General features: G+C 41.9%; 1 protein-coding gene across 2 annotated transcripts in view; it reads right to left on the bottom strand.

Annotated features, from left to right (window-relative positions):
* Nucleotides 1-24542, bottom strand: part of coro2aa (coronin 2Aa) — a 47990-nt gene extending 23448 nt beyond the window's left edge. The window contains exon 1 of one of the 2 annotated variants that reach the window (XM_085459085.1): nt 24192-24542. In XM_085459085.1, the coding sequence (XP_085315211.1) occupies nt 24192-24206 (15 nt within the window). In that variant the 5' untranslated portion in view covers nt 24207-24542. Of the gene's footprint in view, nt 1-3244; nt 3660-24191 lie in introns of those variants that run through there. The other variant, XM_085459086.1, reaches the window with a different exon arrangement.
* Between the last annotated feature and the right edge of the window lie 1311 nt (nt 24543-25853).

The following is a 25853-nucleotide window of genomic DNA, read 5'->3' as shown; positions in this document are numbered from 1 at the left end:
GCGGCCTGTCTTTTGCTCTTCACAGAACTGATGACGGAAACACTATTCTGGCTATTTTTACTGTGGCTTCTTACTGATCAAAAGGCAACCAGGCATGCTCACTGACAGCGGGAAAATGATTTTATTCATCAGGACTTCTGTGACAGGCTTTATGTCTGGCAAAATAAAATAAAATTTAATTAAAAAAAAGAGGAGATGCAGTCTTTTTTGTCAGAGGGAAATTTATTTTAGTCTGTGAGCAGGGAGTCACAGCGGTAACCGCATTAAGGGGGCTGTAAAAACAGTCATGAAACTAAACTGAAAACACAGATATGACTCTTTAAAAAAAAAAAAAAGATATATTGTACATCTGGTTTGTTCTGCCTGAGTTCTTTGTAGGTCTGTAGTTGTGTATACATCCTCTCCTAGAGACTGCCTTTTAAGCACCTCGTAAGTCATAACCACGTAGACTAGCAGCCACTCCTTTCTTTGACTAGCTTGGCACTGAGGGAGGGGTTTCACAGTTCAAAGTTCACTTATTGGTGCCCAGCCTCTAGCCTCCAAAATTCCTATGAGTATGAAATCAATTCCTCCCCTCTGCTGTCAGCAGTAATTCTCATCGAAACACGGTGAATCTTAAGAAAAAGAAGAAAAACAAGCGGGCACGAGCGCTGGCTTCTCAAACTGCAGATGTCGTGTTTTGTAAACGCTCAGAGTGAAATTCAAGACGAGGTATGTACAGGTGTGAGCACATGGCACACACAGACACGCGCGCACACACACTGAATCACTGTGTGCGCACGACTGAGCGACACACACCTCCCTTTGTTTAGACTAGGTGATATCATACACAGATGACAGCTTACAACCTCTCTCCTGTAATAGGATAACAGCCACAGTGATAATCCTGGAGCCGCTTCAATGCAATGGAGCGCACATGTGAGCAAGTATGAAAAGATGGGCCAGGATATGTCCACCTGCCTCGCTGCGTTTACCTGGAGATATCCTCACAATCACACACACACACACACACACACACACACACCACTATCTCCAAACCATCTCAGTTTCTCTTTCATCAAAACTGTGTCTGACCTCCCAGCACGATTTATGGATACTTTGGACGCCAGGTACGTTCAGAGTCCTTTTCTCCTGGCGAGCAGTTTTACAGGTGTATGAACTCACGTAGAGACAAGAGTGAACTAATGATTAACGTATACGGTATTCGGATGAACAGGGCGTGGATGGTCCGACTGAGAGCTCAAAAAACAGGGCAAAAAAACAGATTAATGGGAGTTTCGTTGTAGGGTTTCCATTATTTTAATTCAAAATATTGACAGAAATGGAGCTGATGTGGCAATGAGATCCACTTTTCCCTTTTTTTTTTTTTTTTACACCTCACCCATTTTTGTGAAAGTATCCCCCCTCTTCCCCTCTCTTACCCCCACCCCCAGCCTTGTTCTTCTGGAGGTTTCTTCCTGTTAAAAAGGACTTCTTCCTTCCCGGTGTTGCCAAATGCTTGCTCATAAGGGGTCATTTGATTGTTGGTGTTTTCTCCATTTTATTGTGTCTTTACCTTACAATAAAAAGCACCTTGAAGTGAGCGTTTATGTGATTTGGTGTAAGATTTAATCGAACATGGAGAGCTTGTGTGTTGTTCTGCAGTTTTCTGGTAATCTTTTTGCAGTTACGATAACCCTGCACTTTGAGAAAACAGCCGCTGTGCTAAAATGAAGGTCAAGAGACAAACTTGATTATCAGACAGATCTGGTTATCTGTTCTTTAGGTTATAAAAGCTTAAATGCAACCAAACACCTCCCACTGATCCTGGACTGCCGGTAAAATTGCAAGTGCGTGTATTTTGTGTTTGTGTGCGTGTCAAAGAAGAAAGCCTCCGTAAATAAATGGTGCTTTTTCAGTCCTGTCGACCACTCAAAGCACTTTGCACTCCAATCTGCATACACAGCACTTCTCTATCACTAATCCATACTGATGAAGGAAGTCTTTAGGGTCAGTAACTCACCCAGGGATACTTTGGAAGGTTGGTGGGTCGATCCCAGGCTCCCGTAGTCCTGATACAACTTCTCCCGAAGTAATCAGTTTGAAATCCATGTTTACACTTTCAGGACTTTTTTTCTTTTTATCCTACCTTCAGAGTTCAGGGTTTGTTTAAAACATGGAAAGAAGATATGAGATGCTATCACTGATAGGAAATAAGACCAAAACTGTAACTCTCTAAAGTGACAGTGCAAAGATGAAGCAAAACAAACTCCACCCAGCCACGTACCAGACATCATAGTGAGCAGGTACTGCATTAACACAAGTCTGCCCTTAAGAGTTTTCCATTAGTTCCCGGCTGGAGAGAGAGTGCACAGCTCACGTGGTGAACATCCATTAGCTCCTGAAGGACATCCATATGTAACGTAATTTGCAAGACAATAAGATACAAATCACGGCGCACTTATTTCCTAAGAAGACTCACTATAAGCTGAAACAAGACATGAGATGATGACACAATCAGACGGTCAGGGTTTCACCACAAATCAACAAGCAAAGTTTCCTAAGAACTCCCCGAAATGTTTGATCGTATCCCAGCCGAGTCTTACAGTTTCCCCACTCGGGACACTCGTGTGAATAAATCAGGACTGCCGGCTTAATGAAAAGACCTCAAAAAGACTGAAATCCAAACCAGAAGACGCATATTTCAGTGAATGGGAGTGTTTTGAATCTGTGAGCTGAAATAACTTTACTGGGATGTTAGCTGATGATGATGTCATTTTTACAACAACTCTGGGACAGCTTCCGACTTTTTTTAAATCCTCAGCAAAAAACTGAAAATATCTCCACACTTACGGTAGCAAATGAGAGCTTACATGTCCGATCTCGGGGCTGTAGGATAATTTACTAAAAGAGCACAAGTGCAGTCACATTAAATGTGAGCTGCTGTGGAAATTCAGATTCAGAGTCAGTCTGCAGAACGGTTTTTGTTTCATCTTGTTCAAGTCTGTCTTATTGATGTGCACTCAACAGTCCTGAGTTTAAAGCTTCGGGGGGGAAATGGCGAGCACGCACACACACACACACACACACACACACACACGCATGGAGGTCTAAAGAATAAAACGGAGATCAATAAGCGAATGTCAAACTGCAGAGACCGATCAGAGGGAGCAACACCCACATGGAGGGACAACACGGATGAAAAAGGCTCACTTGAGTCAGGGGGAGAGCGAAGGAGGTGAGGTGGGAGTTCAGCAGTACTCACCCTGTCGAGTAAGTTGTCACTGGTGGAAGAAGCAGCACCAGCAGCAGGGAAGAGGGAAACAGTTGATCTCTGTCTTCAGTGACAAGCCAAATCAGAAAAAGACAAAAACAAACAAAACAAAAAAACAAACTACAATCACTTCTTTTTCTTTATCCTAGCTTCATGGACCAGTGCTGCTGCTGTTGTGATTACTTTCCCCACACGCGTGTGAACATAAACACACCACGAAACCCAGTCCAAAAAGATCTTACAGTCCCTCCTGCACTCAAGCTCTTCTTCTTTGATGTGCACAATCAACACAAGCAGTCTAGTCAGCGACGACAGACAGTATGTGTGTGTGCACCATGAAGCCCAGAGCGTGTGTGAACAAGCAAGGAGCGAGCGCAGGAGTGTGTACACTCCCCGAGAGGGAGGTGACTGCACAGAGAGAGAGAGCGAGGGGGAGTGAGAGACAGCAGGTAATCTCACTCCCTCTCCTTCCTCGAGTGCCACTCCCTCCAGTCACTCCTCCGCAGCGTTTGCTCAATCAGGATTTCTCACTCTCGTAACTGCAAACGCTCATCTTTAACCCTGTTGCTCAAAATAAAAAAAGAAACGATCTACTCGCCAGATTTGTTTTGTTTACATGTAAAGGTAGTGAAATAACACGTATATGTGGATTCCTAGAAACTCTGACCGGAGTATCTCTGAGACGAGGCTCGGTTCACACACAAGTGATTCAAAGTTCTTCAGAAAAAACGCGCTTGGCAGGTTTTTCAAACTCCGTAAAGGAAATACAATGAAAGCAGGTGGTGAAAACGTCCATACGGCTGAGGGGTTTAAAATAAGCATGAATGTAGGAATACTTTCACCAAATGTCTTTGCAAAGGGAGCCTAAAAAGAACAGATAATATTTTTAGGAAGTGGTTTGCTCAAGCATGAGGAACTGAGCCATACTTGCTGACAGCAGTTATTTTTAAACTGTGACCAAATTTCCCTGCAATGTTTTCTCCAGGTTCAGGTTTACTTGTGATTGTTTTCAGTCTTGCTGCAATTTACAGATGTTCCCTAAAAGCCTCACAGGCAGGTAGTCGGTGCTCTAGACTGAACAACCTTTAGCCAAAATATGAGAACCGCTAATCCAAACTATGACAAACTGGATGCTCCACCTATTCGGATCACGAGTACTACTCCGAGTTAGTTGGAAGCAGATCAGTGGAACAGTTGCTGAGAAAACTGAAGCACCGACTGGAAAATCCGAATTTAGGGTAGGAGTAGTTTCTGCCGTTACATTTTACTGCCAAATATTGTTGACATCTTCATGAAAAAATATTTTTAAAAATGATTTTATTGTCCTGTATACGGCAAACAGGAGCTGGAAAGCTTCACATTTCAGAAGATGGAAGAAGTAAATATGTGGAATTTGATCATAATATACTAATTAGCTTTTAATCAGCTGGTCGATTGATCCAAGTCACATTTTTAGTGGTGATTCCCAAAGACATATTAGCTGAAAGCCTGGAATATTTGGGCATGGTGTGCAGTACATCCTTAAAAACAACAAAACACCAACAGTATCTGGAAGTCATATCTTTTAAGGAATAGGACATAATCTGGCAAAGATCTGACACAGGACCTAAGAGATGCTTCTGTACCTTCAGTTCATCAATCTACTGTATGGGATCATCTTGACAGAGAACAGAACAAAAGGCAGCCAGCTTCCAAAGATGAGCTTTAAGTGTCCTTCAAGAAGCCCAGAGAACTATTCCTGAAGACTATTTAAATACTTCTGAGAAAGCTTACCTACAAAAGTTCCAGCTGTGTTCAAGAATAAAAGTGACTTTCAGGTTGGTTAGGCTTGTCCCCACTCTGTATGTTTTCACACGTTTCATCAAATCAGTGCACCCATTTCCTATTTTCCTAACAAAACAAAAAAATAAAGGGTGGGTTAAAACTTAAGGTACAGTGCATAAAACGTATGCTTCGTATCGTCTCTTTGTCTCTTCCTCTACGATTTCTGATCTGACAAAGAGAAAAATGTAAAACTATATACTAAAAAGTGATGTAAACTATTTTAAGTGAAGATTTAAAATGTGGGTCCATCTTCAGGAACAAACACAGCACCAGCTCGGCTCCTCACCATTAGCCGACTCATATATTCACACCGATTAAGCCAGATGTTCTCCGCTACAAAAGCGCCAAACTAATATTTCCTGTTAGCGTAATAATCTGTGACAGCCCCTCTCAAACCTTCTGTTCTCTGTGATCTTCAGCCTGCATCAGATATCAGATCGGCTGCATTTTGGGCAGAATGCCAAGCTGCTACAAAAGTCCTTTCAACCGTTCACATGGCTTCAGCTGGACCGTCGAGTCAAAGTGAACCATTATGTAATGGCACATTAGCAGCACACGCTAGGATAACAGGTCGATATGAGGATGGGGTGAGAGAAAGGGGGCGAAAAAAAAAAAAGAGTTGTCCACTGGCAGCTGGCCTTCACAGAGGGGCTGGTCAGTCATTGTTACCACAGAAACCTGAGCTCCTGCACGTTAGCTGTAATGGGAGGAAGTGTTCAGAATACGACTGTTTACTTTACCTGCAGTAAGGTAGGATTTGGCCATGTGTACACATATTTAATGCTTCAATCTTGCCTTTCTGATTGAAGATAGCAGATGGTTTTTAATCTTCTCCATTAATCTTCTCTCTTCTTTATTATCAGCAACCGTTTACATAAATGTCTGTCCTATGTACAGTTTTCTCCATCCACTGCTGTCCTACCTGCATAAATGACTGAATGACAGTAACAATACTATTATGTAGCAGAGGTGGGAATCCCCACATAGCCCAAGCATCACAATACTTCCGTCACGACACACATTTTGCGATATGCTGAGTACTGCATATTGCGATTTATCACCTTTTTTCAAAATGCAAATTAGGTCCTCAGAGCTAAACTTTGTGAATATCTGATCTATCCAGTGCTGAAAAATTCGAGTGCCAAGCATACTAGCATGCCACTAAATCCTGCCACAAATGTTGCTATAAGTAGTCTGCTATCAGTCTGCTATTGAATGAGGTCAAGCTAGGGATTTACATACATTCAGTTTTTGATAGTACAGCAATCAACTCTGATAACTTGATGCAAATCACACGTTTCTAGAAATTTATATTTAAACAGACATTCTTACATCTCATAACCCTCCTGTTCTAAAGAAATATAAGTAGAATACAACCAGCAGGAACATGACAGCAACATGTTGACCATTAGTCTGCATTTATGAATTAGACACAATTATTTGCAAACCTTCGACAATCTCTCCAGAGTGATTGCAGTCAGTCACAGTATTTTAATTCATTTAAAAATACTGATATAGGCGTTTCTGTTATCAATACAATATCCCCACACAAAATGTGATACCGTGCGGTTTCGATTGCTATCATACGGTAGCGCAATTTAAATGTTACTAAAGGCAAATACTTTTTCCTATATTTATTATTTTAATGAATAAAGTGAATCCAGTCTGCCTCAAGCAAAAAAAAGAACAAGTGAAAATATTAAAAGCATTTTTTTGTGCGTGTTATGATTTTTAAACCAAAACTGAATCTACAACAGAAAAATCAAGAATCTCGTGTTGTCAGCATTGTGTAGCAGCTTGTGCATGATTGTACATGACAGGACAGATTGCAACAGAAACAAGATTACCTCATTACTGTAACTGACAGATGGAAAAGTGTAGGTGTGTAAGGTAGCTTTGTTATTCTAAGCATCTGCATTGGCACAACTCCATTTCCACACAGCTAGCTGACAGTTACACATGACTGATGGTAAAAAAAAAAAAAAAATGCTTCAGGTAACGATCAGCATGACATAGACTCAGCAAGACTTCTAAGCTTATATGTGCCCAGAGGTGCAATAGGTCCCACTGTAGTCCTAAGACTGGACAACAAGTAGAATTTTGTAACTAATTAGCATGATGCTAATTAGCCATTGGATTCATGTTGCTAATGCTAGTAAGCAACTAGCTAGCCAATTAAACACATTTTGCTAGAGTTTCCAAGTTTAAAGATACCATTCCTTGAAATGGGGGAAAACAGAATGATAAATGCATACAAACCCTGCTATATTAAGAAGGTAGTGCACACAATGAATGAGCTGCCATAAGTGCAACACTTGGCTAGCATTATGCTACAGTCAAGCCATGGAAAACAGTGGTGAGAGACTGAAATGATCAAAATTATTATGACCATGTGCAATAACCTTTTGATTTTGCAAAGTAACCCATCAGCGCACACCAACTCGCACTGATTGCAACAGTCTGTCCGCATTTATAAATTAGATGTCAATTATTATTTGCAAATCTTTAACAATCTTTAAGCGTGAACTGATTGAAGCAAGACTGAATTAGTCAAGTTGGACCGAGTTTGTTTGAAGTTGCCTTCCACCAGGTGACTCGTGCAATCACCTTGTGATCAAAAGTTATTACCTAGAGATTGAGCTGACTGGAGAGTCATTACGTTCCTAATGTAATGACTGGCATGTGTAAGCATCAGATTAATGTAGGTTAAAGGTGGAGGTAATTTTTGAACCATTTCAGACAAAGTTTAAGTCATGGCAATATATTTCACAAGCCAATCAAACGTTTTGCACCTAAACCATTTATCTTCATAGCAGAAGATACCTTGTACTTAACTTCATCTGTAACATAGAAGAGAGAAGAGAAGTATGCACTTGTTGGACACACACATGCCGCGACACTACTGATAAAGCTCTAAAACGCTGCAAACACATGTCCCCCAAATACACAACAAAGTCCAACGGTCACAGTGTCTCTGAGATAAGACTCAGAACACAAACTGGTGAAAGCATGAGAAGCTGCTGGCTCATCAGGGGCTGCTGTTTGATCACAGAGAGAAAGCGGGAAAACTAACCCTAACATTAGCAGTGATTCTCACATTGACCTCTTAAAAACTAAAACCTACAGCGGAAGAACAGAATTATTACACAAATAGTGAAAAAATTTAATAACAAGTCTACTAATTACTGGGCGACTGGAAGATATGTCTAAAACTTTTCAAGCCAGTTTCACTTTGCCAAAAGGTGTGTCAAGGATATCAACCAGACAGACAGAGCTCGAGAGATTTGCCAGTATCACCGTGTACCCTGTCACCTCCTTATCACTACAGACAACTGTGATTTACAACACATACTGGAAGCCCTGGATCCATTTGTTGTTACCTTCTGTATTTCCTTTCATTAAGCTCTTGGCTATGATTAAAGCTTGTCATTTTGACTCTGTGCGTGTGTGTGGCAATTATCAATAAGCACAGGGCAAGAGTCCTAAAAGCTTGTGGCTCCTTCCAAAGAGCTTAAACCAGAAGCTTTCCCTCTAATCTCAACTCACACAGTGGCAGGTTAATAACTAGCTGCTGTGAGAAAATAGGCCAGACCCTTTGACACCGCAGACACACAGTGACCTTCCCTTCTTTACTTTGTCATTGCTGATTAGCTGTCTGACTGTGTTTTGGCTGTAAAACATCTGGTTTCAGTGCCAGTCCTGTGTTTCGCCTCAGTGTCTTCACTCCTAGAGTATGTTTGGGGTTGCTTTTTTTTTTTTTAAATACAGAAATTGTATGCCAACTGAGCAAACACTGCATTCCAGCTCAAATACAGGTGCAGTCAGTAATTCAATTGTATTGGAGCTATTGAAGCCCAGTGTACACAGAAGCCTACATTGCAGACAGATTCATTTACACGGGTCCACCTGAAAACAAATAAATGAGAGGCTGGTCATTTTGGATGTCACCAATGTATTGGTGAGGACTCAGCACCGCATCAGAGAAAAGCAAAGTCTTCCTTTCCTTATTTTCCCCTGATCCTCGTAGATTTGCATGTCACCTTGTGCTCTGGTTTTTCTGCTTCACTTTGCAAATGAGAAGCCACACCTGCCTGGATAAAAATAAAATACTGATTGAATAAAGTAGCCACATGGTCCGTGCAGTGAAAACGCTGAAAGAGTGAAATCATAACGAGGCAAGCGTACGACCAGCAAGTGAAGTTAAATATATCTGATTCCCAACAATCAGGGGCACACTGGTATGATTCAGGCGATGAGAAGATAACGAAAATACCTTTCTAGCTGTCTGGTTCAGTGTCAGTACATGTAACGAGTCAAGCATTCAGGTGTTTGTGCAACAGAAACTATTTAGAGTTTCAGTAATTCCCCTTTTTTGGGGGAAATAGCAAAAATGTTGTTATTTTAAGAGTTTTTCTTAGTTTTGAAGTTTGCTGAATAGTCAGGTATGACATCAGGTTTTAAATCCGTCGTCAACAATCCAGTTTTTAAAAACGCACAAGACGCAGCACGAGTATCAAGTTTAAGATCAGAATCTGTTCCTGTCTCAACAAACTAAGGTGTGACTAACTATGCTGATGAAAATCATGGGGGTATGAATTGTCAGCACGAGTCTAAACCTGGGAAACATGTCCAAATTTTTGAGTCTATTTCCAGCCGCTCAATCAAGAAGCAAATCTGTCTTTCTAGAGCAGGGGTAGGCAACTCCAGGCCTCGAGTGCCGGTGTCTTGCAGGTTTTAGATATCGCCCTGGGTCAACACACCTGAATCAAATGATTAGTTCATTACCAGGCCTCTGGAGACGAACAGCATCTGAAAGCATGTCCGTAAGAAAAATCAAGCAAACGTTTGACACACTGACACAAGACCTGAGAGGTGCATGTTGCCCATCAGCTGATTTATTGTTTGCTGAAGCCTCGTTAGAAATGGTTTCAACATCTCAGGCTCTCCAAGATATGGAGGCCTATCTGCCCTCACCACACTCCCTGCCGGTGGCTGATGCCCTCAGACGTTGGTGCGTTGGTGGTTCTTGGTGTCTGGGCGCTCATGTATGTACCGGCTCACTCCTGGTGGCCGCTTGGCGGGGCCTGGTGCCTGTGGCCTGGCTGGGCCCCTTCTGGGAGGTGTGGCGCCCTCAGGCCTCTGGCCCTGAGGGTCGGTCCCCTCTGGCACAGCTGGCTGCCGGTAGAGCCCGCGGGCACATCACTGCAACCCCCCTCTGGCCTCTGCTCCGTGGCTGCTTAGCTCTTCTCTGGCAAGGTTGCCCCCCTGGTGGTCCTCCTTGGGTCCTCGTACTCTGGGTCCTCTGGATTTTCTTTTTTTTTTGTTTGTTTGTTATATTTTGTCTTTCTTTCTTTCTCCCTGTCCTATCCCCCAGTCATGTCAGTCCCGTCTGTAACAACTGGAAATAAAATAAAATAAATACATAATTATAAAAAAGGTCAATCAAATGGACCAATATGGCAAGGCCATGATGATCCACTTGGTAAAGTAAATCCGCTTGGCATCTTTTTTGGCCTTCAGACAACAATTCTGATGGCTAAAGATCCAAACGGGACAAGCAAAAAAAACAAAAAAGAAATGGTTTCAGTGGAAGTGTGGCTGTCATGACGTCATTCTTAAGGATGGGAGACACGGAGAAAAGGCTGAGGTACGATAATTAACACAGGAACTACAGTGAAATCAGTTGCAACAGGTCTGATGGAGTGACGATTACTGAAGAAATTTGTAAAGTACTGTCATGCAATATCGTATAGAAAGCAGCTGACTGGCGACTGTTTCATTTTTCAGCACGGCAATGATCCCAAACAGTGCGGTAAAAGCATGAAGAGATAGAAAAAACACACAATGATGCACTAACAGTCATGGATTGGCCTCCCCAGAGCCTGGACCTACATCATTGAATGATGTAGGATCCGTCATTGGATCCTACATCATTGAAGCAGTGTAGGATCATCTTGACAGAGAACAGAAGAAGAAGAAGAGCTTTGAATGTTCTTCAAGAAACCTGATGAACTATTCCTGAAGACCATTTAAAGAAATGACAAGAAATCTGCCAAAGAGAGTTCAGGCTGTGTTGAAGAATTTCATTGTATGTTTCAATAAATCACTGCACTGATTTCCTGTTACCTTAGCAGAATCTAAAGAAATGACAGATATACCCTTGCATAAGACTTGTGTATATTAAGTGATTCACAGGTATTTAATCACCAGCTGGAAACTTGCTCTCTGTAGTTTGAGTAACACCTTTAATCCCATACCATCAGATGGCTGCTTTAAGAACATTGTGTGATAGTGATCTCACCTCCAGTTGGCCGAAATCTAACGTGAATAATTTGTTTGCATGCCTGTGCAGCACGCCTCATTCTTTCACGTCTGATTCACTCCAAAATCTCCATTAACACATCTGTTTGAAACAATTCCCATTCAGTGATATCACAGCTACACTACCTGCTTACATCAACTTTGGCACGAAGCAGGGTTTGTAAAAACCAATGGACCACGAAGTTGTTGGAAAAGCATTCAAACCATGTACTGTTACTCATTTTATAGATCACGAAGCATGTTGAAATCCGTTATTCATCCTGATTCATCTACAGGCACCTCTCTCAGTTGTCGCACATGTAAGCCAACTGTGAGGATCATAGAAACGGTATATAAAGCGAGATTCTGGATTTGACAACCAGGAAAGAAAATCGCTTTTTTTCCCTTAACTTTCATTAAGAGATTTAGCTGGAAATGGTCATACTGCATGCAACGCATGACGATCACGTCACAGACAGGCAGTCAGAGCAGTTACAGTTGAACTTCTTTCCATCTGTTGATTTCCCAGAAAGGCATCTGTAATTTCTTAGGAAGGCTCCTGAAAACATCCGTGTAATCTGATACTATCTAAGTGTTCAAGTCATCTCTGTGTCTCAAACCCCAGCCTGGTTCAGTCACCACTCCCATTGTCAATAGTTACCTAAAGAGTCGACCTGTTGTATTGTAGTGACTAATAATAAGCTTTAGCTCCATCACATTTAGTTATTGGGTATTATAACTCTCCTAAAACGAGAGTGAGTGTTAGTATTGGCCCAGTCTGTGCCTACACTAAGCAGCTGTCCTGTGCCTGAGACATTTTACTGTGACCCTTCCTCCGTCTGCTCTGATTGGTCAGTTTGTGCAGAAAAATGAGGCATTGATTACATATGGTTGCTTTTCGTGAGTAAAGCCTCTGCCCTCTAATAGTTGGCAGCTTTGTCCCACCCCAATGGGTGACGTCATGGCGAACAAGCCATTTTTTCTATATACATGGTCCCTGTTGCTCATGTCTACTTAATAATGAAAGTGAAGTGAGGAGTGAGTAGTGGCTTTACTTTAAGGGTGTGCCACATTAGCTGCACAGCAGACATGATGCACATGCTTTACATAATAGCACAGATACTAAGTTACTACTTAAGTTACTTGTCTTTTCAAACCTTTTACAGACATAAAAATAATATAGAACAAAAAACAACACAGGAGTTTACAATCCAGAATCATACTGGCTTAATTTGTGGTCTGGTAGCCGTTTCTTAAACAAACTGCAGGGATGAAGTGTTTTTGGCTTTTTTCAGGACAGAAACAGCACTATTTGCTGTAAATGGTTGTATTTATATGAATACATCGATGCCTTTTACCTCTTATTTTCAGATGGGACACATTAAGCGTTTCCATGTCTGTTTACAATAAATAAAATAAAGTACATAAAACGTCACCAAGTGACCTAGATCTCAGCTGTGCGAGGAGCCGTTTCATTGAGAAACTGCAGGCCTATTAAAATATTAATCACATTATATGGCTGGTTATAAGCACACATCGTGTCACATCACAGAATAGAGACAAGTGTGTGTGTGTATCCTTGAGGGAGTGTCTTTTTATCTTATATCAATTATAACTAAGTAAAGCTGTTTTGCAGCCAGCTGGTGATGTTTGCAGTGAAAACTCCTGACAGAGTTAAAAATATTCTACATCAAAGGGAGAAAAGTGGGAAAAAATGTGCACCAAATTAGGTTGGATGTTCTAAAATTAGTCTAAGAGGACCTTTTTATGAGAATTAATAATTTATTTTATACACATAAGGAATATTAAATGACAAGATGGCTAAAGCATGATTCATTATTCAACAAAGGCAATGAGCTGGTCTGATTAGAGCACACCAAGGAAGTTACAAGGATCCTCATCATGTAGATTAATAGTGTTGAGGAGCTTAGCAGCAGCTAGAGGCCATCCATCCACTTTATCCATAGTAACTGTAGTCAAGGTGAGCTTCACTTTCTGAGACTCCAGGGGATTGGCTTGCTATTATATAGGCTCACCCTCTCTGTATAAACAATACACAGACAGCGTACAGCCACAGTGTACATCCTGCTGTCGAGCAAAACGAGGCCACAGCAAATCACATCACGCCCATTAGCTAACTGCATTAATGCACTGTGGCATGCAACATGACATGCTAGACTCAAATTGTCTGTGAAGCCTCAAACCAAACATTAGCTAAAGAAATGCACTTATACATGGTTTTGTGAGTAGTCTTCAGCTAAAAGCTAATGCTTAACCCAACTATAACATGCTCACTAAGTCATTATATTAGCAGGCTAACATAGTCATACTAGCGCTAATGAAGTAAACTGGCAACAGATCGGATATACCTCTGCAGGCCATAAACTAAAGTAGGCCACTTCACACAATTAACTTAGAGTTTATACAGTCATGTGGAAAAAAATGTTCACAGGACTCTCTGCAGTTTGGTGATAAATTAAGTATACCCAATGATTTAACCTTTAACAGCAAGAACTGGCTTTACACGTGACTCTATAACACTTCGGTATACAGAGAGGTTCATGGTCCACTCAGGGACTGCAAGGTACTGAGGTCCTGTGGCTGGAAAACAACCCCAAATCATCACCCCTCCACCACCGTGCTTGATGTTTGGTACGAGGCATTTATGATTACGTCGGGGGGGGGGGGGGGGGGGGGGGGGTTTGGTTGTTTTCCCCAAACATGCCACTGTGCAACATCTCCACTTTTGTCTCATCTGTCCAAAGTACATTAATCCAGAAATCTTGTGGTTTGTTCAGATGCTGTTTTATAAACCTAAGCTGCCGTGTTCTTTCTAGACAGAAGAGTCTGTCTCCTAGCGAATCTTAAATAAAACGCACTGCAGCGTGTTCACATGTAAAAAGACAATTATTTTTACCCAAATTGGAGAGGCCAGTTCATACCTTACAGGCTGTGTCATCTTCATCATAAGGATAAAAAAAAAAAAAAAAAAAAAGGTTTTCCCCTAAATACAAATGTCTTTGGCAAAAACTGATCAATCTTGGCTCTTTTGATAGGAACAGATGCCAAACCCTGCCCTGAGACATCATAAAGAGAAAAGTACTGCTCCCAGTTGGCAAAGAGTGCTGGCTCAGTGCAGACAGAACCAGGCTAAAACATGGTTTATTCAGGCACGGTAGAATAAATGATCTGGCTGTAACATGAGACCTTTAAGAAAAGACAAAAGCGATCAGAATTTAAATGCCTGTGCCAAGTTTTATGGCAATCCATGTGTTAGCAGACTTTTCACTGCCAAACCACATGTAAATCAGGCAACAAATGCACGGCCAGTTTGTTTATCCATTAACACAGAAAGTCATCCAGCAGTTGCTGAAATATTTTTGTCTGCACACAAAAATGTCAGTCTCGTGCCTCGCTGCAAGTATAAATAACAGTATGTATTCATACACACAATATACCCGTATTTTCACAACCATAAGGCGCACTTAAAAGTCTTAGATTTTCTTCAAAAAGTGCGGCGCGCCCTGTAGCGCAGTGCGCCCTATGTGTTGTAAGGAGGACGTAGTAGAGAACACCATGAGAACGCTAAAGGGTGAAGTGTGTGCGTTGACTTTATTGCACATACCTGTATAAAAGAACAGGTATGTGCGTTATGCAGGACATCGTTGTTTTAACAACCCTGAAAATGGCAAAGAGACACGCTTACGAAGCACAGTTTAAACTGAAGGCCATCAGCTACGCGGAGGAACATGGAAATCGAGCAGCCGTGAGAGAATTTAAGATTAATGAATCGATGGTTCGCAAGTGGAGGAAGCTAGAAAACAAGCTCCGGCAGGTCAAGAAGACGCAGCTGAGTTTCCGCGGACATAAGGCGATCATCGAGCAAAGAACGAGTGGGAGAAGCGTTTCGACGGTCACCATTCGGCTAAAAGCAGTTTCACTTTCACTTTTTATGAAACTGTGCCATTTTTCCATCCGGACCAGGACTACGGTAGCGCAGCAACTTCCAGCGGATTATAAGGAAAAGCTGGCCATCTTCCGCTCCTACTGCAGCAAACACATCGGCGACAAACACATCCAGCGATGGATGACCGATGGAGACCACAGTTTAACCAAGAGTGGAAACCAGCGCCGGGCGAGTTACGCCACAATTTGCCAATGGATTGTAGATGCTTGGGCTAACATGTCTGCTGGCACTGTTGTTCGAGCTTTCGCGAAAGCCGGCATCATTTCCGAGGAGCCGCACGGCACGGAAAGTGACTCTGACAGTGAAGAAAGTGAACCTGGCATGTTTGATGGAGATTTAGCGCAGCTGTTCAATTCAGACACCGAGGATGAGGACTTCGATGGGTTTGATTGATGATAAAAATGTGAGTACCAAACTCAGTTTTGCTCCTGCTTTATTTTTAAATACACACACTTGTATGCTTGTGTGTTGTTGATGATGACGATTACTGGTAATAAAAATGTGAGTAAGGTACCGAACTCAGGTTTGCTCCCGCTTTATTTTTAAATACGCATACGGTACTTGTATGCGCCCTATGATCCAGTGCGCCTTATGTGTGTGTTAAATACAGTAATGGCACACATAACTGAGACTGCGCCTTTTAGCACAGTGCGTCTTATGGTCATGAAAATACGGTATATTTTTGAGTACACAGAGCCACTTATTCTAATCACCCTGTAAACTTATCTGTGGAAAGCAGTTGTCGGGTTTAATAAGCAAACATGGCATCAGAGACCAAGTCTGCAACTGTTCTAACAGTAATTTTCATGATGTGCAACTTTAAATCTCATGAACCAACAGGCTGAAACACACACACACACACACACACACACACACACACACACACACACACACACACACACACACACACACACACACACACACGTGTGTGGCCAACCACTCGTTATCATGAATAATAAATAAGACTCTGCTGACCCATCTGCTTCATGACTAAGAGCTGCCAACTTCAAAAACAACCGGAGCGCACGCTGCCTGAAGCAGCGGGGTTTTTATAAGTCCGACCAGAAGCTTCTGATCTTTATATGGGAATTCTTAAAAATGAAAAAAAAAAAAAGCACCAAACTAAACAAACGTGACCTTTAATCAAAACTTACTGATATTATACAGAGTTTCAGTAAATGCTTCAATGGGATGATCTTGAAAATCCTATGTTGCCTCATTCCTGAGTTATTGCATTCACAAACTTGGACAGCTGGCCACCTGTCCAGCGGGGTGACAGCGACACCCTATCAGCCTTTTACGGCTGAGGGGGAAAAAAAAACTACAGACAACTGTGGCAATCTGATAGCAACCAAAGCAACACAAGGAAGTTTTTGGTGCAACCTCATCCAGCAAGCGCCAGTAACCTTCAGGAACCACTGCCAACTGGTCAGGAGATTCATGTTTTTTCCCGCCAACCAGTGGCTGTGTCACAGCCAACATGGCAAACAATTCTCAAGCAATGTGCGCATGATGTCATCAGACGCCTCAATAGAACAACTACCAAAGAAACCGCATATAAACCCTTCAGGTGCTAACCAGCTGTTCACTCTGAAGCTTGGCCTGCAGTATTTTACTTGTACTGTGCACACATTTACTGACTCCGTCTATATTTTCTAAAATAATCCCCTCTCTGTTTGACCCACGTGGTGCCGGATAATCCCCAAACAGCTGTCATGTCAGAAACGTGCACGGCAACCTGCCACGACTGATCTGAGTGTCAGTGACGTAACAGTAAAAGAAAAAGAAGGTCAGGGTGGAAAGACAAACAAGACTTTCGAAGCCATTGTTGGAGGAGTCATTATGCCTGGCACTGTAAATGCCCTGCAGTGACAAACAGCAGACGACAGCTTGTTTAAGGGAAGTTTGTAGTCTTTGGGACAAAGACAGAGAGCTTCTGTGGTCACATGCACCCTCTCGATTTATATAAGAGCATTTTTGGGATTTTTAAACCATTGTCAGGACAAGTACAGTAATCTTCCCCAATATCCACCAGCAGATTGTTTACTAAAGCCCAATACTCTGCAGATTTTATTCAGTTTGACCGCCAGGCTGAAGCATCAAATGATGATCCACGAATACCAGACGACAACTCCCCGGTGATGAATCAACATAACAACTCAAAAATCTGGCTTCTGCTCACACTTCTCAAAAAAAAGACACCAAGAGAGAAGAGCGTTAAAATAAGGATTAACGTGCTTATCTCAGGTCCTGTGTTCGGTCGTTGCTGGATTTTTTCCCCCCTATTTCTTAAAGACATGTCTTTCAGATACTGTTAATCTGCTATCGATGGATTCTTAGGCCTGCCCCTTCTTTTTTGTCTTCCATTTGTCCAGTTTCCTCAATTTTTTCTAAGGACACACTGCACACTGTTACAGAGAGTGACAGGTTTTTGGCTAATACCTCTTCGGGAATCACCTTAGTGCAAAAATACTACTTTGGGTCGGCCAGACTGTGACATCTATTTTCATGGATTCAACTAAAGAAATGGGAGTGAATTCTCTGACAGGCTGCTGGTAACAAAGTGCATAAAGATGCAATTTTAAATTGTTTTTTGCCATGTTGTCTGGTATGTGTAGACACAACACTGGTTCACCTGTGGAGTTACGTACTTTCTATGTTTGAATGAGTCACAGATCAGAATTAAGCGACTGAAAAAAGCTAATAAAGACTTCCTCTGAAAATGGTGAGATACAAGGACTGAACTGAACATGAGTGAAAAAGCAGCCAATGCCCAATGAAGAACTTTAGAAAACTATTGCTTAGGTGCACTTAAGAAAAATAAATCACCAGAAATTTGTGTTACTCTGAGTTTTTGAGGGCACACAATCTCCGAAGAAAGAACACTCAAAAGATTTCCACCTGTTAGAAAATCCTGGCAAAGACAGAATAAGTGCATACCAGATGTTTTATTGACAGTGTGAGAACAGCAGGATTAACTGAAAGAGGCCACAAGTACCGTGAAATCACTCTGACCCTGCCGGGCAGTGAAGCAGGCCTTCATTAGTTTTAGTGAAAACTGAACCACAGGAGGTGTGGCGGGGGCAGAGAGTAAGAGTCTTAAGGCCACGGGGGGCTTTGTTCTGGAGGTACAGTCATGTATGAGGCACCATTTATTGAGGACACAGGGTTCTCCAACATCACCTCAGGGCACAAAGTCGGGTCTGTAATGGCAACAGAGGACATGTGACATGAGCTGCTTCAGTTTCAGGGTTTTCCTCTTAATAAATCAGGGATGTAACCCTCAACAAAGAAAGTAAAAATGCATGATTGGCACACACACACACACACACACACACACACACACACACACACACACACAATGCTGCAAAGACAAAACCATGCACAGCTACAATCCTGAACATTTAATGACTACAGTGACCATTGTTGAAGTTGTTTTTGCAGATTTATTACTTTTAAATGCTTAAAAATCACTGAATCCCCAAAGAGCAACGTCCAGCCACTGAAGAACTGCAGCTGCTCCACGGGCCCCTGGAGGCTGGCTCCAAAAAGCTGAGTCCCGGTGGACTCCAAATGCCCAAATTTAGATCAAAAATAAACATGTTACATAAGCAAAACATTTTACCCTCAATTGGTACAATTTTAAGCTTTTTTAAAACAAGATAGGTCATCGATGAAAATCAGAGATCAGTGAATTTAACACTACTAAAAATTAATTACATGATTCTCGCAACACATTTCTGATTAATTAATCTGTTTGTTCTTCCAGCTCTGTTACAACACAACATTTTTATATAATTTTTTTTTCTCTTTTAAAAACAGCTCATACTGGCTGCTAGATTTGCTTATCGATCTATCCAGCTTCTGCTGCTTGCCTGGGTCTGGGTTGCTAGGGCGCCCAGGCCCCCCTCTACACCTCTTCCAGCTTTTCCAGTGTGATACTGAGGTCTTTCCAAGCCAGCTGGGAGATACATGCCTTGCCTCACCCTGAGGCCTCCCACAGGTTACAGGTTACTGCTGGAAATGCAAACCAAGCTCTGGCTGCAGTCATACAGGGGACTAAATGGCCCGCAACAACAGGTTTGTCTTCACTTTATTGCACAACAGCAGCTTAACAGCCGCATATATCCAGCACAGATTTTCTAGCGCTCAGGTCATCGGGTTGATTCAAGGGCATGTTTGCTCAAAAGCACACCTTCAGTTCATTGCAGGTGTTACAGAAGGAAAGACTGACTCCTAACAGCAGCAGCAGCAAGTGCCTCATCACTGCTCCGGATGTGAGTGACATTAAGTTATACTACAAGATAAACAGCCAAGTATTTCCACAGCAGGAAAAAAAAACAAAACAAAAAAACAAAAGAGGCTCTGCTCAGAGATTCTGAAGAAACGAGGACCTACATAGCAAACAGCACACGTCACAGGCTGGACAAAGCAAGGGAATCTCAGGTATGTGTTTAACAGTCTGTGTGATGACATGCCAGGTTAGCATTTTATGGCCCTAACATGAAAGTGCACAGCAGATTTTTTACTCTCTCTACAGTGGATTTAAACAGAAGAGCCTGTGGTGCCTTCAAATCCCACAAACACCTCGTTAAAAATGAGACTGTCAAGAATTTTCACCGAGTTCAAAGCCGGCTACAGCAGGGAGGGTTCATTTGTGGTCGGGAGATTTTTGTTTCACACAAGTGCAGACGTGTGGCAAACTCATTAGTCTAATGCTCTTTTTGGCAGCGGGTTGGCCATTAGGTGGATGAGGCCTAATCAGACAACTCGAGAGCTGGTATGACACCTCTCCACACAGCACGGCACCAAAAGTCGTGCCTCAAGCTGACACGCATTAGTCTTAAACTCTGCGCAACCCCAAAACATGTTCGCTGTTCATTAGCTACAGACTTTTCTTTGTCAGGGGCGCAGAGAAAAATTTGCATCAAGCCTCCGCCAAGCTGAAGAGCGGTAACTGACCTCGCCGTTTATCTCATGCGCTCTGATAAAATTCCCAAAGAGGGGGAGCAGCGAACTGTTAGTATATCATTAGGAAATATTTAAAAAAGGAGCCAAAGGTCAATTCTTAAACTAAACACTATTATTTTACACCTTTAAACGGAGCAGCTCGACATTTTTGGAGCTTCTTTTGAGTGTTAAATGCTTGGAAAGTGTTTAGGAGCTACTTAGCTTAGCATTAAGATGGGCGGAAAGGCCAGACTGGTGTCTGAGGTCAGCCCCGAAAGGAGCCTTGAACTTGGATCTTATTAAGTTTAATCAGTACAGAGTGAAAATATGTCATAGTCATGGGGGAGCTAAATGTTTCCACCTAACAGTCAGGGCTGCCACTTTCGAGCTAACAGGTGGGGTTGACAGTTTCAGCTTGATAAATTTAATGATCACCAACCCAGCGTTGCCGCCGGGGTTGATGACCAAACTTTTTTATTAGTTCATTTATGATTTCCTAACCTGTTGAACAGTGGAAAGTATGTCCATGGGTGACGATGTTTTATCTAGCCATATCAGCAACCTTAAAGTCTGTTTTCAAGGTTGCTAGGATACCCATTGATATATTTTGTTTGTTGTTTTATTGCTTTGAGAAGTCACAAATATACCTGTAACCTATTAATCCGTAATTTTTTTTTTTTTTTTTTTTTTTTAAAAGAAGCAGATTTCAAAGTCAAGTCCCGAAAAGCTGCAAAAGGGGCTTTAATAGAAATGATCACCAAAAAAAACACCCTGATGGCGTCACTCGTGACTCAACCTGAAGAAAGCTGCTGTGTAATGCATGATTCAGTTGTGACTTTATAACAGCTCATCTGTCAAATGGATACTCATGTAGCTAACCCTGTAAAGCTGCATGAATCTCACAGGAAAGACTCCTACCAATAGCTGGAAGCAGTAAGTTGGGCTGGCCTAAGTTGGGTTTATTATTGATGAGGCTCATTAATAAATGTAAACTGTTCTTTGAGCTAATTTTGAAGGTGTTAGTGATAAAAGTGTAGAAAAGGATTAAAAACATTGCATGCGCACCAAACCAAAACACTGTACGGCTCTGTCACAGTAGAATAAAAATAGAGTAAAAATCCCTTGTTTTGACTTGGGAAGAGAGGAAGGGAAAAAAAATGGCTGCCCACTGATTAAATCGATTTTTTCCACTTTCAGCAACAGTTTGTGATTAGCTGCGACGACCAACTGGTTCCACAGAGCCAACGCCTCATTATGTGGGCCAGGAATTGAACAGGTCACCTGGTGGGAGGCAACCTGTCTCCAAACACTGCGCTGTGACTCGGAGTGACTCCCAAACAGACTGGATAAGGTTTACAAAAATCTGCAGTCTCATCCCCCCCAAATATTCACCTTGGATACAAACCTCTGTTTTTATCTAATGCTACAGGAAAATTGAGAATATCAATATCAAACTGCGACAATAAATGCAGTGAAATGGGACTTTCGCTGAACCAACTAACCACAACTTCTGGAAAAATAAAACAGAAGGAAGAATTTGATAAAAAACATCTGAAAATTATACAAATATTCGTTTGGTCCAATCACGGCGCACGCTCTGGACCGGCCTTCAGTGAAACTGATGTGCACTGCCACACTTGAAGAGCCAACTGGCACTGAAGTCCTAAATTTGTCCCACAGCTCCACATGTGGTGAGCATTAGACTCGGTTCATTAAACACAGCTCTCAAGCTGTTATTTTTCTTTGTCTTAAGTTTATTTACACCCGTCCAGACAGAAGTGAATAAAAAAAAAAAAAACCCCACGATGGATCCAAACAATCTGGTGAACTGGTGGCCTGAAAGAGTCCAGCCACCCACAGAGCAGAAATAACAGGCTTCACTTAGAAGCAGGGAGGTGTTTACACTGAACGGGCACACCAAATCTATTCACAATATACTGGCTGATGGGACCTGCAGCATTTTGATTACAGCTTTATCAGGGTAACACTGTTTGGATTTTGTGTTTGCTCCCAAGAAAAAATACAAACGTGCGACTCGCAGGTCCTGAATAATGAAACAACTTTAAAGTGCTTTTCCAAAACAAAAGTATTATTTAAAATGCTAACGTGTTCACAAGGTTGTTTGAAAATTAATCAGATAACTAATTAGCCATCTGTAGGGATTACTTTTTTCCTTTAATGCTAAGATGAAAAGTAAACTAAAACTTCAGTTATCGATTTTAAAGAATTATTTAAAAATATGCATAAACTGTTTTCTGCTGAGCTAATATTTTTAAAACAACCAGAAACAATAAGATTTTTTTTTAAAAAGGCTGCTTTGTCCAACAACCTAAATACTGGATTATGTTTCATATAAAAGAAAAGGAAGAAGCATTTTATTTTAATATCAATCTTTTTCAGTACTTGTTTGGTGAAAGTGCTCATTTTTAGCTGTTGCCTTGATTTGACAGCTATCTTGATTAAAAAGAGAGAATGTTCAGGACGGTGTGCTTTTCTCCGTCATACGTGACAGCTAAGCATGTGTGTGCTCTGGAATGATAGCTGGAATAAAAAAAAAGACAAATGTGGATTTCACAGCTAAAATTTTCTAAACTTCCAATACTAGAGATCATTAGATGTGAAAATCTAAATACTTTTTAAAACAAACCTAATTATGGATTCAATTCTATTTTCAATTCCTTTCAATTTTATTCATTAAACTGCTTTCATTAACCCCCATATCTAATCAGCCAATCACACGTAGATGTGCTCAAGACGACCTGCTGAAGTTAAACCTGAGCATCAGAATGAGGAAGAAAGGGGATTTGAGTGACTCTGAATGTGGCAGACAAGCTGGTGATCTATACTGGGATTTTCATACACCATCATCAGACTGTCTCAAGCATACAGAAAGGCAACAGTGACGCTTTACAGCCGAGGTACGCAGAAGAGCATGAAGCAGAAGACCACATTGAGGCTACAGTTCATACACGCTCGCCAGAATTGGACAACAGATCTGACGAGTCTCGCTGAAATGGCTGGGTCAGGTTTTGGTGCAAACAACATGAAAGCAGGGATCCATCCTGCCTCGTATTGACGGTTCATGTTGGTGATGTAATGGTGTGAAGGATGTTTTCTCAGCACACTTTGGCATCCTTAGATCCAACTGAGCATCTTTGCCACAGATAATGGCTTATCTAAGCATTATGACCATGTCCATCCTTTTATGATGACATGTTCCACTGGTTGCTGTAGTTAACACACCATGTCACAAAGTTCAAATCATCTCAGACTGGTTTCTTGAACACAGGTGACTTCACTGTAATGACCCCCACAGTCCAAACCTCAGTCTAACAGAGCACATCTAATGTGCCATCCTGTCAGTATGGACCAAAATCTCTCAGAGATGTTTCCAGCACCTGTGCCATGAAGAAGGCAAAAAGCAGATCCAACCCAGGACTAGTAAGATGTATCTAATAAAGTGTCCACTTAACGTATAATCAATTAGATCAACTACTGTACTCACTCCGTTTAAACATGGTGAAGTTGACAGTGCAGGTTTTCGGTTTCCACCCATGCAAACAGAGAAACAGCAGAGAGCTATGCAGTCGTGCTATACTGTGTGTGCGGGGGGGGAATCAGGTGTAACAGAAACCGCTGCACACTTCTGCGTCACATTGTCAAATACCAAGCAAGACGTTGGAGCGGTGTGTGTGTGTGGATGAAACGCGTGCAAACAAACCTCGTGGCTGCCGCAAAGTCGTCCGCTGAAATCCAACCTGCTGTGGAGCCGCATGGCACAGCTCCAACTCCGGCTGCAGCTCAGACCCCCCCAAAGTGTCCCACCCGCACACGCAGCGAGTGCGTGATGGCAAGTAAGCAACACAAAGCGAGAAGTTGGAGCTGAAGGGAACTCACCTTTGAGACGGTCATAAGGGGCGAGATGTGGCGGCAGGTGGTAGTGTTTCCCCCGAGGGAAGAAGGCTCGAGCGGTGGAGCTGCTCCTGCTGGATGTGCTGGCTTTGCTGGTGGTGGAGGGGACTAGCCGGGAAGCAGGAACCAGTCGTGTTACATCACCGATTGCTGTGGCAGAGTGGTCACTTAAAAGTCATGACGCCCGCGTCAACCTTGAGAGTCCCCCGGAATTTAAAAAAAAAAAGAAAGAAGAAGAAGACAACAGCAACAACAATAACATAAATAAAATCTCACAGTCAAAACATTTTCTTTGCCCTTCAAACTGCAGCCACCATGGAAAAAAAAAGAAAAGAGGATGAGGAGAGATCACAGGGAGAGATGCGAGCACAGGACGCGACGAGGGAGGAGGAAGAGGAGGGAGGAGGCTGGGAGGGGCGAGGAAATCCAGGTCGATCAGTGCAAAGATATATAAATATTATCATGAACACCGAGTAGACTGAAGGCCAAACAAGCGATGTTAACAGATTCACACACAACATGGCAGTTTCACGATCAATCACACAAGAGCAGAGGAAGCATTAACCATTTACATTAACCTGCTGCTCTCTATTCACCCACTGTAAAATCAAATAAAATCTTAATTATAGCAGGGGTGTCAAACATAGGGCCGGGGGAACAGAGTCGGCCCCTCGGAAACTCTAATCCGGCCCACTGCACAGCTTTGGAAAATGTGGAGGACATACATTTTTATCTTTTACTGTAGTTTCACAGGTTTTACACCTTACTACAGCATTCCTTTATCATGTAGGAAAACTGAGGCGTACTGTTGAAATTGCTCTTCTTTGTCTTATATTAATTTTAATATACATTTATTTAATTTTAATTTTTTATTGCATTTTTAACCGGTCCAGCACACATAAGATCAAAATAAGTTTAACATCCCTGATTTATAAATCTGTCTGCTCTTGGTTGCAACAGCACCCTGTGTGTTCATCCCTAACTGCAGTTTACAGTTTGATTCATCAGAAAAAGTAGAAAAGCATATCGATAATGCACATTTATTTTAAGAGTCCATCACCATCAGTGTCACCTTTTAGCAGCCAGGTTATCATATGAATGAAGCTCAGTTCAGTATATTTGAGAGCATAAAAATAAACATGTGGTTTCTGTAAAATCAGTTTAAGTTTACGTTATGCTTAGTACTATTTTAATTATGTTTCTTATTGTTTGACAACCAAATCAAAACAATATGCTTTGGCCCTTGTTTACTCTTGTGTTTGGCTGCTGCTGAGTATCGCTGTATTTGCATAGATCCTTTATTTGTATGTGTGTGTGTGTGGTTTGTGTGTTTTCTGTCACGTTTTGTAATTTTACACAGATCATTTTGCTGATGTGGTGTGTGTAAAAGTCATTGACATGCACACCTGAAGCAGAGCGCCTGGTTTCTGTGTAGGCAAACCGTGCTGAGCGTGTCATGTACAGTGTTGTGTGCTACAGCTGGCAGGCAGCAGGAATCACACAGAGGAGCTGTCAATAAAAACTCACACATCAGTTTAGCCCCAGGGTCTGGAAGCGAGAGCAGCTGCAGAAATGTGGTCAGCACAGTGTGGTGATGTGTTGTTCTACTCTCAGTGAAGCACGATCCATATCACGGTGTTTGCATAG

Source organism: Copadichromis virginalis, linkage group LG6, assembly GCF_057382275.1.
Source record: "Copadichromis virginalis isolate Kocher_CV1m ecotype Utaka linkage group LG6, C_Virginalis_male_GT1.1, whole genome shotgun sequence".
Taxonomy (NCBI): domain Eukaryota; kingdom Metazoa; phylum Chordata; class Actinopteri; order Cichliformes; family Cichlidae; genus Copadichromis; species Copadichromis virginalis.
The sequence above is the reverse complement of the archived record's forward strand: the minus strand, read 5'-3'. Positions and strand labels throughout refer to the sequence as shown.